Genomic DNA, 13,317 nt, shown 5'->3' with positions numbered 1-13,317 from the left:
AGATTGAATAGGTTAGGACTTTACTCCTTAGAACGTAGAAGATTGAGAAGGTTTGATAGTGGTAGACAAAATTATGAGGGATGAGGAAGAAAATTATGAAAGAGCAGGCTCTTTCCACTGAGGTCGAGTGAGACTAGAACTAGAAGATGTGGGTTAAGGGTGAACAGTGAAATGTTTAAGGGGAACATGAAGGGAAACGTCTTTATTCACAGGGTGGTGAGAGCGTGGAATGAGCTGCCGGTGCAAGTGGTGGATGCAGGTCTGATGTCAACATTTAAGAGAAATTTGGATAGATAGATGGATGGGAGGGGTATGGTATGCTATGGTTTGGGTACAGGTCAATGGAACTAGGCAGGTTAATGGTGTGGGACAGACTAGTTGAACTGAATGGCCCGTTTCTGTGCTGTAGTGTTCTATGACTATTCTCCTGTCCCCGAGGATCTGTGGATATATACTCCAAAGTCCTTCCGTTGCAACACACTACAATATTGTTCTATTGTTGCCTTGTTACAACTCCTGCCGCAAATATTGTACTTTACACTTCTCTGGATCAAATTCAGTTTGCCACCCCTCTGCTCAGCTGACCGGCCTATAAATAAGTGAGAAGGAGTGTTTCAGATCGAGGGAGATAGGAACATTTGAAGAGGGATAATACAATTAAGAATAGTCAGCATGGCTTTGTCAAAGGCAGGTCATGCCTTACAAGCATGATCGAATTTCTTGAGGATGTGACTAAACACATTGATAAAGGTAGAGCAGTAGATGTAGTGTATATGGATTTCAGCAAGGCTTATTGAGAAGGTAAGGAGGCATGGGATCCAAGGGGACATTGCTTTGTGGATCCAGAACTGGCCTGCCAAACTGGCAAAAAAGAGTGGCTATAGATGAGTCATATTCTGCATGCAGGTCAGTGACCAGTGGTGTGCCTCAGGATCTGTTCTGGGACCCTTACTCTTCGTGATTTTTATAAATGACCTGGATGAGGAAGTGGAGGGATGGGTTAGTAAATTTGCTGATGACACAAAGGTTGGGGGTGTTGTGGATAGCGTGGAGGGCTGTCAGAGGTTACAGCAGGACATTGATAGGATGGTAAAACTGGGCTGAGAAGTGGCAAATGGAGTTCAACCCAGATAAGTGTGAAGTGGTTCATTTTGGTAGGTCAAATATGATGGCAGAATATAGCATTAACGGTAAGACTCTCAGCAGTGTGGAGGATCAGAGGGATCTTGGGATGCGAATCCATAAGACACTCAAAGCTGCTGCGCAGGTCGACTCAGTGGTTAAAAAGGTATACAGTGCATCCGCCTTCATCAATCGTGGGATTGAATTTCGGAGCAGAGAAGTAATGTTGCAGCTATATAGGACCCTGATCAGACCCCACTTGGAGTACTGTGCTCAGTTCTGGTCACCTCACTACAGGAAGGATGTTAAAACCACAGGAAGGGTGCAGAGGAGATTTACGAGGATGTTGCCTGGATTGAGGAGGATGCCTTATGAGAACAGGTTGAGTGAACTTGGTCTTTTCTCCTTGGAGCGACTAAGAACGAGGGGTGACCTGATAAAGGTGTATAAGATGATGAGAGGCATTGGCCGTGTGGATAGTCAGAGGCTTTTTCCCCAGGGCTGAAATGGCTGCCACAAGAGGGCACAGTTTTAAGGTGCTTGGAAGTAGGTACAGAGGAGATGTCAGGGGTAAGTTGTTTTTTTAAAAAAATGCAGAGAGTAGTGAGTGCATGGAACAGGCTGCCGGCGCCGGTGGTGGAAGCGGATACAATAGAATACAATAGGATCTTTTAAGAGACTCCTGGATAGGTACATGGAGCTCAGAAAAACAGAGGGCTATGAGTAACCCTAGGTGATTTCTAAGGTAAGGACATGTTCAGCACAGCTTTGTGGGCTGAAGGCCTGTATTGTCTTGCAGGTTTTCTATGTTTCCAAGATCAATTGCAAGAATGTGACAAGTGCACATGCGGACAATCAATCAATCGTGCAGTGAATCATTGGCCCTCCTACGTGTGGGAGGCACACTGTTTGGTGTGGGCTTTCAGGTGCACATCTCTTTGTCTTGGTGAGTTCGGTTCATAGCTCTCACACTGTAAATTGTCCATCTTGTAACATTGCTAACATGATTCAGGTAAATAATGTTTAACTGTACTTCTGCATTGTCATTCTTGCCCCACAGATACGTAACATTTTGGTAAGAAGGATCAAAACAAGAATGGTCCATTAAAGCAATTTTTGGGTTGAGCACATTTACCTATAGGAAATTACTTTGGCTACCCAGACTTCACATCTGAACGTGTATTGTGGATTTAATCTGGAGTGCTGCTCTGAACAATAGGCCCCTAAAAGCCGTGAATCCCAGACCAGACAATGCTGATTAAAATTCATTTGATGTCTGTGGTGTGGGTGCAAATCGGGAGGTGTGAAGTTTGTGTGTAGTTTCAGAGAAAGTATTGTCCATCATTGTAAATATGGGAGGCAGTCAAGACTCTTCAGCTTCAGACCCCTCTCAGAAATGTCAATGTTTGCCAGCCGATACTGGCCCATAGGCTACAGTCTCCACCGAGATCACATAAGATTCTGCAAGGCAGCCGTCGCTGTGGTGGAAGTCATGCCCAATGGTCTAACTGCAAACATCAAAAAACAGTCTGCTGGTTCTACTAGTAAGTAAGGTACCTCGAGAAAGCAATGCGCCATGAGAAAATAGCAAAATTCAACCATTAACTCCATGCAAGGAGACAGCCAGAGTGAAGTGGGCAGTATTTTCCAAACCCACGACGTGAGCCACCGAAACCAGCCTCCTTACTTGGTTGCACTCAATGTGGACAACCAGCCCATGAAATTTAAGCTGGATACTGGGTCAGCTGTCTGTAAACGAATTATCCTTGCACCAGATTCCAAACTTATTGTCAAACTCAATTTCTGCAGCTACACTGGAGAGAGTACTGACATGTATGGTGTACTTAGTGGAAATGACTTACTGGGGGATTTCTTTCACTTACCTGTGCCTGTAGTCAGGGGAAGCCAACAACCTAACTTGCCGGGCAGAAATTGGATTAAAAAGATGCTATCGGTGCTGTCCTGCATCAATTGGGGCAAACCCTGTATTGAATTCTATTGCACAGGTGGCAGTAGGTTTTCCATGCTGACACTCTAGTACACAGTGGTCTGGCAGCTAAGTTCAAGGTTAAGGATAACTGCCAGCCCAAGTTTTACAAAGCCTATCCAGTGCCATATGCAGCAGGCCCAAAGGCAGAAGGACTTGATTGACAAGAGATTAGATCTCCTGCAACCAGCCATCCAATATGCAGCAGGCGAGAGGACACAAAACAAAAATATGATCTGCACACCAGGCTGCGAATGTTTGGTGCCAGAGACAAAGACTAACACACTCATCTTGCGGAAGGAAAACTGGTTACTGGCTGTCAACAGGGATTGTCACGGCTGAGAGGCAGATCTTGAACTGACAGCTGACTTGTCTTTCCTGCTCTGCGGATACATAACACAATCCCAACAAAAATCTACAACCCCCACCTACTTCTGCACCCTCGTTCCAGTTACACATCATCTGCACTCTCCTCCTATGTTTATACTTACTGGAAGCGTGTGCATCAGGACAATGATGTTAACAAATACAGAAAAAAAATGAATATACAGTACAACCTGCATTCAAACAGCTGTTTGCACCTTGACCTCCAAAATCCAATCAGAACTTTAGATCCCAGACACCTCACCCTCAGTATTGTTTGTTGTCACCCTAACCCATGGGCCCCAGCTCTATTTTCAATCCTTCATCCGCCCTCCATTCAACCAGGTCACCACTCACGTCCAGCTTTATGGTTTGCCTCAACTACTCCCACCTCAATGAGCAAATTCTCTTCATGTTGTCCTGCAGACAGGTGATGAATGGAGTGAGTGCTAAGAGTTTATCTGGAGCAGGTCCTTACCCAATAATAAGGCCAGCAACACCAGCAGCAGCCACTTCTTCACATAGGGGACACACCTGGAGGGGAAAATACACGTCAGCAGACCCAGCCACTCAGTCCTGCTCCATTCTCAAAACACAACTATAAGTACCAGAGAGAGTGGGCTGCCCCACGGATGTTGTACTAGTTACAGTAATACAGTGAGGGGGAGGTAGACGAGCGACATTGGTTTTGTTAACCAGTTAGAGGCAGGGAGTACGCACCTAGAGAGCGTGTAGACGTCAAGCAAGGAGACAGCTGTTGTTAACCGGTACCAGGACGTGCCCAACCACCAGTACATCATGGACAGAGCTTTACCTGAAAGATTTGGTGGTACATTATTAGACAACGTTCAACCCAGACGTTTCTGGTCACTGGATGGGGTAATTGCCCAGTCCTTCAGACACGAAAGCCCAGTTAAACTGTGGAACTGCAGCTGGCTAAAGGATTGTTTCCCCTTCTGTGGCTGTGAGAATCTGGGGGAGTTGATGAGCATGTGAAAGAAGATAGGTTGCAGGGAGATGAAAAGGACAATGGCACCAATGAGGCACATAGACCCAATGAGCTGAATGATCTCCTATGTCCGAAGTAAATATGATAAAGTAAATGGGAAAGAGAATGCCTCTTCCTGCCTGCTGGGAGACTTGCTTTTTGGCTGGGCTGTGCTCCCTCATAAAGTGGGAAAGATGGCAGTGCATCTAATACTATCCCATAGCAACACAAACTGTGTAAAACTTGCCATGAACATATCCACCATTACATTGCACCCCAATTTCTAAAGGGCTTCTTTTGTTGTAACGCAAGTTAGTAGGTCCAAAAGTGGTCCTGTTCTTTCATCTCCCAAGTGCACATGGATAGCAATTCTGCAACTCAAACCAAGCCTCCCCGAGGAGTTATAATAGGGTTTGATTTGGGTTCAAGTAACTGAGCACTGACAGATGTCAGTCTGTCGTCTCCTGGCCCTCCAGTCTGCAAATCCAACTAACCAATCATTTCTGAATGACTCAGAAGGAACACACTGCAGTAAGGTCAGAGCGCTTCCCACTAATTCAAGTTCCTTCCCGCATTGTCCCAGCGATCGCAGGCTGCTCTAATAGAACCTGCAAATACCAGTGGTTTAAGGAAAGAGCTTCACTAACAGGGAGACCCATTTGTCAGCAGGTCATCAGTTCACTTGGGGAAACTTTGGAAGCTTTGACCCAAAAGGATTATGATAAGAAAAGAAAAATTTGCACCTGGAGACAGTACCGAGACCCAGCCCCAGAACCTGGAAACAGGAGAGGTCGCTGCAGGCTGTGAGGAACCTAGAGGGTGGGAAAGAACAGGAAGACATCACCAAAGCAAACTTACCCCCAAATGGTTTATAACACTCAAGGGGCCACTTGGCCCAGAGCTTGTGCTACTGTTCATAAAGAAACTCAGCAGCTAATTAGCCTCTCAAACTGCCCCCTGCCCCCAAATGCCCCACAGCCTATCTCTCTCCCATCATCCAACTCATTCTTCCCCAGAACACCCAATAACCAATCCCCCTCCCCAATACCCCCCAGTTCATCTCCCACTCTCCTCCATGACTCCATTCTCTTGAAACAACCACAGCCCCTCTCCCAAATCGCGCACTCCTCGCAACACCATCTCACTTCCTTGGAGGTCACAGTGGCCGCTAAGCAAGGGATGGCACTTGTTCTAATAACTCTACACAAATATCCTCCCAACCCCATCCTCCAGTCAAAATTTCCCTTAGTTACTACATTGCTAAACAGAGCAGGATTAGCTTCAGACTCTCGAGCACATTGGAGAATAGCTAATATAGCTATTATTTTAAAGAGGTACAAAGAAACCAGGATAGCATGACAGTGGTGGGTACGCGTTGGGATTCACCAGCAATAACAGAGTGCCTGGTGAAGACCGATATGATCAGACACATGGACTCATGAAAAGGAAATAATTCTTATCAAGCCTACAGGAGAAGTTTAAGCATGAAACTTGCAGAGTAGACGAGGAGATGTAGGGCATTTGGACTTTCAACAAGATCTCACACAAGAGATTTGTTACAAAATTAAAACACTTGGGATTGAGGACAAGTACTGATATCAACAGGGAACTGGCTAGTGAGCAGGAATAAATGGGCCCCTCTCCCCCCAAATGACAGGTCTCTTATGCAAGGAAGGGTGTTCTTGCTAGGGGAGGAGGGCCGTGCAGTGAAGGAACATCTGACTGATTTCTGGTTTCAGCAAAACTGAAGAGAAATTGAGTCAGAGGACTGAGATGAGAAGCTGTGGGATCTTCTACCACAGAAAGCATTAAATAATTTCAAGAAAAAGGCATAGTTCATAACACTAAAGGAACTAAAGGACATGGGGAGAAAGCTGGAACAGGGGATTGATGTGGTTGATTATCCATGATCACATGGATTGATGGAGGATGTTTAAATGACTAACTCCTACCATTTTCTACTCCTACTATTTCTCTCCTGTGCCTTCCGGGCTGCAAAGGTCATGTCATCCCCACCCAGGGCAACTAGACTGGGCCAATCCCCAGGGGTGGGCTTGCAAGCAAGTAGTGAGTCTGACCTACATCACACAGTAGAAAGTAATGGTCACCTACAAACAAAAGACTTGCCAATCACTCCATTGAAATCTCACAGCTTCAAATCCCCAGTGTCAATACCAGGGACTCACCAGTCCCCAAAAGTTCAATGTGACCTTAGGGGAATACAAGTATAGGGCAGAGGTTCAGCCTTTCACATAGGAACCCACCTCATGATCGGCAGATAGAATTCAACCTGGAAAAGTTTTAAGTGATTCATTTTGGAAGGTCGAATTTGAAGAAAGAATACAGAAAGAATAATGTCAGGACTGGGCAGTAAGGAGGTATAGAGGGATCTTGGGGTCCATTTGAGGACCAAGTTACCAAGCAAGTTGATTGGGTTAAGGTGGTGTATGGTGTGTTGGCCTTCATTAGTTGGGGGATTGAGTTCAAGAGTTCAACACATAAGCCTTATAAAACTCTGGCTAGACCACATGGAATATTGTGTTCAGTTCTGGATGTTTCACTATAGAAAGGATGTGGAAACTTTAGTGAGGGTGTAAGGAAATTTACCAGGATGCTGCCTAGACTAGAAGGCATGTCTCATGAAGACAATGCGCAATCTAGAGCCTTTCTCTTTTGAGCAAAGGAGGATGAGAGGTGACTTGATAATGGTGTACAAGATAAGAGGCGTAGATAGAATGGATAGGCAGGAATAATCTCCCAGGGTGGAAATGGCTAATATAAGGGGGCATAATTTTAAGATGATTGAAGGAATGTACGGGGGGGGGGGGGGGTGGGGGAGGAAGAGATGTCAGAGGCGAGTCCTTTACACAGAGTGATGGGTGTGTAAAGCCCTGCCAGGGATGGTGGTAGAGGCCGATACACCAAGGTCAATTAAAAGACTCTTGATAGGCACGTGAATGATAGAAAACTATCGAATTATGTAGGAGGGAAGGGTTAGATCGATCTTAGAGTAGGTTAAAAGTTCAGCACAACATTGTGTGTCAAAGGGTCTGTAAAGTAAAACTCTGCAACATCTTTCCAATATGTCATCTCTCGATGAGTCAAAATTCTCAACCTCGTCCAGAGAAAAACAGCTGGCTTGTTCATCATTTAGTCCCTCTCTTCCTCCCCGGAGTGCTACTGATATTATGACAGGAGCACTTGCAATAGACAAGACGCTCGGCAGCAGCTCCCAAAGCATCTGGAAGGACTGAAAAGAGTATTATCTGCAGATGAGACACCATCCCGTCTCCTCCATCTATTACCAGACTTCCAATTATCAAATACACGAAGAAACAAACAGTGCACTCGCCAACAAACAAACTGCAGACTTTCAACTTATTTCCTGTGTTAGCTTTCAACCAGAGAAAGACTGCTAAAAGCAGCTCATCGCTGAAGTATACAGACCTCAGCTGGAGCTGTCAACAAGCTCCCAACCAACATAGTGATCACAGCTGTCGAAAGCAAAAAAAAAAGACACATGCATGCATTGTTTTTTGGATTACTGGTCATCATTAATACCATCACTGCCATCTCCCTCTGCATTTCACCATGTAGCTGGATGCACAAATAGGTAAGATTATTGAAAGTATGATGTGTTTCACACCAGGATTTACAGATCAAGGCATAAAAACAAAGAAAGGTTGTTTGTTTAATTTTTTTAAAAATGAGAGCTGTGTAGACTAGTGGCTAGGCCAAGTAGGAGCCGCATGGTGCTCCACACATGGAAGGATTTCAAGCCTAGGAAAAGACTCAGATAACCGGAATAACAGGAAGGAGAACTTTGGAAAAGTTAAGAATATTTTCCTCAGAATGAGGTGACCTACTAAAGGTTTACAAAATTGTAAAGTTATGAAAAAGAAAATGTCTCATTGCAAAGTGATCAGCAACCGTAGAGTCAGGAGCTGATACTGTTAATAATTTTACTTGGACAAAAACTGGAGACCTCTGAACTAACTGCTCCCTAGCAGAGTGGGGATGGCTTTCCTCTCCCCAGTTAATGGGTTCTAGGATTTGTTATCAAATGGCAGCAACCCGCCAAAACTCTGTGAACGAGCAATAATCAAAGTGGGAGAGTGGGGAGACAAACGTTCATGTGCAGTGGGTGAAGTCTATGGAAGGCATCTCTCAAAAGTGATGGTGTTTAATGAAAAGTGGAAGCAAGCTTGAAGGGCTCAAGCTTGAGAGGGGCATGCCTGTTCACTGCTGACCCTTTGAGAGCGTTGTGGCAGGACTGGTACTTGAAAGGCAGGGTGTTTACCCACACACTTGGCTTTGTGGTTCAGGTCTGTACTGAAGAATCTCGCTCAGCTTTGGCACCAAGGAGAGATGTTTGTTATCACTTTGTGTCTCTTTATTAACAAAGCCAGACCAAAGCCAAGATCAGTATTCACTTCCCAGATGGGAGACTCAAACATTTTTCTGCATTTACCAAGACAGTTAGTACATGGCTCTTAGGATCAGTAGTTCAGATAGTGACCACACCAAGCAGTGAACTAACCAACACCACAATGTGCAGTAGATCACAGTGACCTGCATCAACGTGGCCAAACACAGTCTTAAAGTCTACAAATAACAAAATTGGGTGCCTCTGTGAAAAGGTCCACCAACATGGGAAGATCAGGACTGCCCTGTTTAAACATTTCCCCATCAGGAGCTGAATGGAAAGATTGTCCACCAGTGCACTACCCCTGCCGCCTGCTGATTGACTGCTCGAAACAACAAGTTACTCCCAATGGATGATCGAAAAAGGAATGGCTGTTCGAGTCCACCCACACTCAGCCCCACCCCACCTCAGCAACAGGCTGCCCACCCCCCACTCAAGTTAAAAACAATCGCAGTTCAATCACAAATGGCCAAACCTCCTTTGCATCCATTCCATAGTGTCCCCCCCTCTGAAAATGTAGCATCTAATGTACTTTCAGATAGGGATGTGGAGGGGTGGGGCGCAGGATAGAGGACAGAGAGATACAGATTGTTCTATTTACCCAGCTGCTCATCCTCTGAGGAGTAACCAGATGTTGAAGATGTGTAGATATCCGAAGGAGCTTGAGATTTTGGCAGAATCGCAGTCCTAAAGCCATTTGCTCTCTTTACCGTCCCAGATAGCCCTTCGTAATTGTCCTCAAAGGTAGGCACACCTTCAACTGTTAGAAACATCACACAGGTTACCAAACGAAATCATTTCAGGAAATCACTCACCTCCCAGTCACTACAGCCCAAGGTCAGTAATCTCTTGCAATCACAAGCTACCAGAACCCGTTAGTCTAAGGCCTCTTCTACTGCCACGATGAGGCCGCACAGGTTAGAGGAGGAACAGTTTATAGGAAGCCTCCAACCTGATGACATGAACATGGATTTCTCGAACTTCCAGTAATTGTCCCACACTCACCATGCCCATCTCTCACATCTGCTTACCTGCCCATCACCTCACTCAGGTGCTCCTCCCCCTTCCCTTTCTTCCATGGCCTTCTGTCCTCTCCTATCAGATTCCCCCCTTCTCCAACCCTTTACCTCTTTCACCAATCAACTTCCCAGTTCTTTACTTCACCTCTCCCCCTCTCCCGGTTTCACTACCAACTCCTACCTTTTACTTCTTCCTTCCTTCCTCCCAGCTTCTTACACTGACCTCATTTCTTCCCCCGCCCAGGTCTGATGAAGTGTCACAACCCAACATACTGACTGTTCACTCTTTTCCACAGATGTTGCCTGGCCTGAGTTCCTCCAGCATTTTGTGTGTATTACTTTCACAGTCTACATATTGTACCCAGTTTTGGACTATTTACTATTGCAGACAATTCTGCTGCCAGTCTTCCTCACAGTGTCATGCAATAATCGCTCAGCAGCTGTTATAAGGCAAGGCAGTATGCTGGTACAGCTCAGTACGTTGTGCAGCAACTGTGGGTGGGGAAGAACTGTTGACATTTCAGATCAAATCCCTGCATCAGTACTAAGCGTGGAGAGGGAAGATTACCGGTATAAAGAGGGGATAGTGGTGAGACAGGGACCCGCAGCAACTGAAGGACTGAGGATAGGTAATGGATAATGGGCAGATGGAACCAGGGAGAGGGGAGCAAGTTGGAGCAAGCTAGGCAGCAATAAGCAGAAGCACAAAGGCTGGAGTCTGATAAGTAAGGAAGGTGATGATGGGAACCGTTAGGAGAAAGGTGAATGGCTGATGAACACAACCAGACTGAGGTAAGGGATATGAGCTGGTGAGTGAACAGATGGATGGAACCGCAAGACCATAGGGAGCAGTGTGAAAATGTGTGATGGGCTAGAAGACCAGGGGATAGAAGCTATGATTTTTGATATGCACAAGTGAAAATAGAAGGGCATTCAGAACTTTAACCTGCAGCAAAGTCTATAAAGAGTTTCTCAGAAGAGGTGGCTGAGGAAAGGCTCTTGGACTTCAAACCTATGCCAGGTTTTGGAACCGTTTCCAGTGAGAGAGGGTTGGACGATCAAGGGCCAAAATTTCTGATGAGCAGAGTTGGATGCTGAAGTTACACGAGGAGAACTGTGCAGGCCACAGGCAGGTGTGGGAGATACTGCCTAGGACACTGATCCTCCTTCCAAGGACTGAGAGGAAACGGGAAGGGCTGTAGTCAGACAGCTCTTTCAAAGTGGGCTGGGCCAAATGCCTGCTATTTTTGTTGGACTGTACTTTGAGAATCAATTGTCAGTGATGTTGTAGCTTCAGCTCACTGAATCTGTACTGACCACCATTTGTACACTAACCCCACATTGCAATTAACTCTTCCCCCCCCCCCACATAGATTCTACCACTCACCTCCATTCTAGGAACAATTTACAGCAATCAATTCACCCATCAACCCACAGGCCTCTGTGATGGGAGTGGAAATCCCAGAATATCCAGGGGAAACAGGTCAGGGGCAATATGCTAACTCCACACAAGCACTAGCAGCAGCCAGACTCTCTAGCTCTCCTCTGCTGCCCCCCCCCCACCCACTATTTAGTTTCAGAACAAAACCTGTTCAGTAGCTGTAAAGATTTCCACGGTGCAAGAGTGCCCAGCTACTCATATCACTATCTCTCAGGGACACATACCGACTGGGTCAGGCTCCTGCCAGCTGGAAATGCTGGCAAATTGCTGAGAGTGTATGGAAGCATTGCTGACATGACTGGCAAAGCTGCTCTGACTGTTCACTGAACTGTTGGATGTTGAACGCTTGATGCCAGGTGCAGATACAAGCCCCAAGCGCTTACTGTTTGACTTTCTCTTGGATAACCTGCAACGATAAAGGACATTAATTGAGAATGCAGGCAAAGCAGTACTGAGAAACAGGATACTGCATTCTGAAATACACCGGTTGTTGTTACAAGGGTAATGAGGCAGTCACTAAGTACACGTCCCATGACAGCTGGATAGCAAATAGCCAGTCTGATTACAGGCTAAGGACGAGTGGCCAAGAACACAGGCTCCAAAATCGATCAAGGCCATCAGGATTGCTGCTGAGCACTGCTCAGGTGTTTGGGTTTGCATAGTTGGAAGAATCCAGTTCTTAAAAGACTTATGATACAAGAGGCCATTCAGCCCATCCCTGCCAGTTGAGTGAAAGGAACAGAGCCCAAATCCACTATCCCAACAACAGGTCTGTCACCCTGCAGGCCACACTTCTACAAGTGCATAATCAAAACACACTGAGGATTTCTGCCTTCATCACCCTTTGAGATGTGGTCACATCCCACCACCTTCTGAGGACAAGCGTTTCCCCCACCTCCTCTCTAATCCTACTACCAAATACATTAGATCCCTGTTCCTTGTTTTTTTAAACCCCCTTATGCTATAGGAAATAGGTTCTTCCTATGTGCTCTATCCCCAGGGCCTCATCATTTTACACCCCTCAATCTAGTCTCCTCTCAGTCTGTATTTCAAAGTAAATTTTCCACCTTTCATTCACAACTGTAACCTTCCTGTTCTAGCAAAGTCCTCGTAAATCTCCTCTGCACTATCTCCAACACAAACACACCTTTCCTTTAATGTGATGGTTGCATTGTATGCAATATTCAAGCTATAGAGCAAGTATTATACCCAGTTCCAGTGTAATCTTGTGCACTTCTGCTAATGAAGCATCCTGTGCAGCTTCTGATCTGCAGATGGACACTCCGAGATCCCTCTGTTCCTCCCAGTTATTGTACCTCGTCACCTCCTTAGTACATTAACTCATGCTTTGCCAGATCAAATTACATTTGCTTCTTTCCTGCCCCAATGATCGGAGGGTCTACATCTGCCTGCAGTTCTAAAGCCTTCTTCCTCACCATCAACTACGTGGGCAATTTGTGTAACATCTGAAAACTTCATCACATCCCATACATTTATGCCTGAATCATGGAAGTACACTTCACGCAGTTAGGGAACGAATCTCTAGCACAACTAACACAACCTCACCATCACTGAACACCCAAAATTACCTGTTTAGAATCCAATTTGCCTTTCTCCCTTGGGTTCTTCAACAAATCCAGGCTCACTGTTTCTAATTAATCCCTTCCTTTTTAAGTGAACAGGCTTTACACTGGCCTTTCAAATTTATCCCAATAAATTGTTCATTGCTCAAGGAGGCCATAATCAGATTATAGTTTTCTAACTTTGTAAAATTCTGGTTTTAAATGTTAGCATCCTCAAACCCTCTAGCATCATTGCTAGATCCAGACTGCACTCAGAATCTGTATACCTACCCTTCAGAACCTCTGCAATCTCCTCCCTCACCTTTTTCAACGTCCTGAATTACTTCATCTTGGCCTGATGATTCATCCACCGTTGAAGCTGAAAACTCCTTAATACTTTTCAAACATG

At 45.5% G+C, this 13,317-nt stretch overlaps 1 protein-coding gene across 2 annotated transcripts in view; it reads right to left on the bottom strand.

Annotated features, from left to right (window-relative positions):
- LOC132383088 (SUN domain-containing protein 2-like) overlaps positions 1-13,317 on the bottom strand; it is a 64,730-nt gene that overhangs the window by 28,166 nt on the left and 23,247 nt on the right. For both annotated transcript variants that reach the window (XM_059953868.1, XM_059953869.1), the window contains exons 3-7: positions 11,571-11,752; positions 9,488-9,646; positions 5,204-5,272; positions 4,193-4,286; positions 3,951-4,006 (exon numbers count right to left, since the gene is read on the bottom strand). In XM_059953868.1, coding sequence (XP_059809851.1) covers positions 3,951-4,006; positions 4,193-4,286; positions 5,204-5,272; positions 9,488-9,646; positions 11,571-11,752 — 560 coding nt within the window. The remainder of the gene's footprint in view (positions 1-3,950; positions 4,007-4,192; positions 4,287-5,203; positions 5,273-9,487; positions 9,647-11,570; positions 11,753-13,317) is intronic.

This window comes from Hypanus sabinus, chromosome 29, assembly GCF_030144855.1.
Source record: "Hypanus sabinus isolate sHypSab1 chromosome 29, sHypSab1.hap1, whole genome shotgun sequence".
NCBI lineage: Eukaryota > Metazoa > Chordata > Chondrichthyes > Myliobatiformes > Dasyatidae > Hypanus > Hypanus sabinus.
This window is presented reverse-complemented; position numbering and strand designations above follow the sequence as displayed.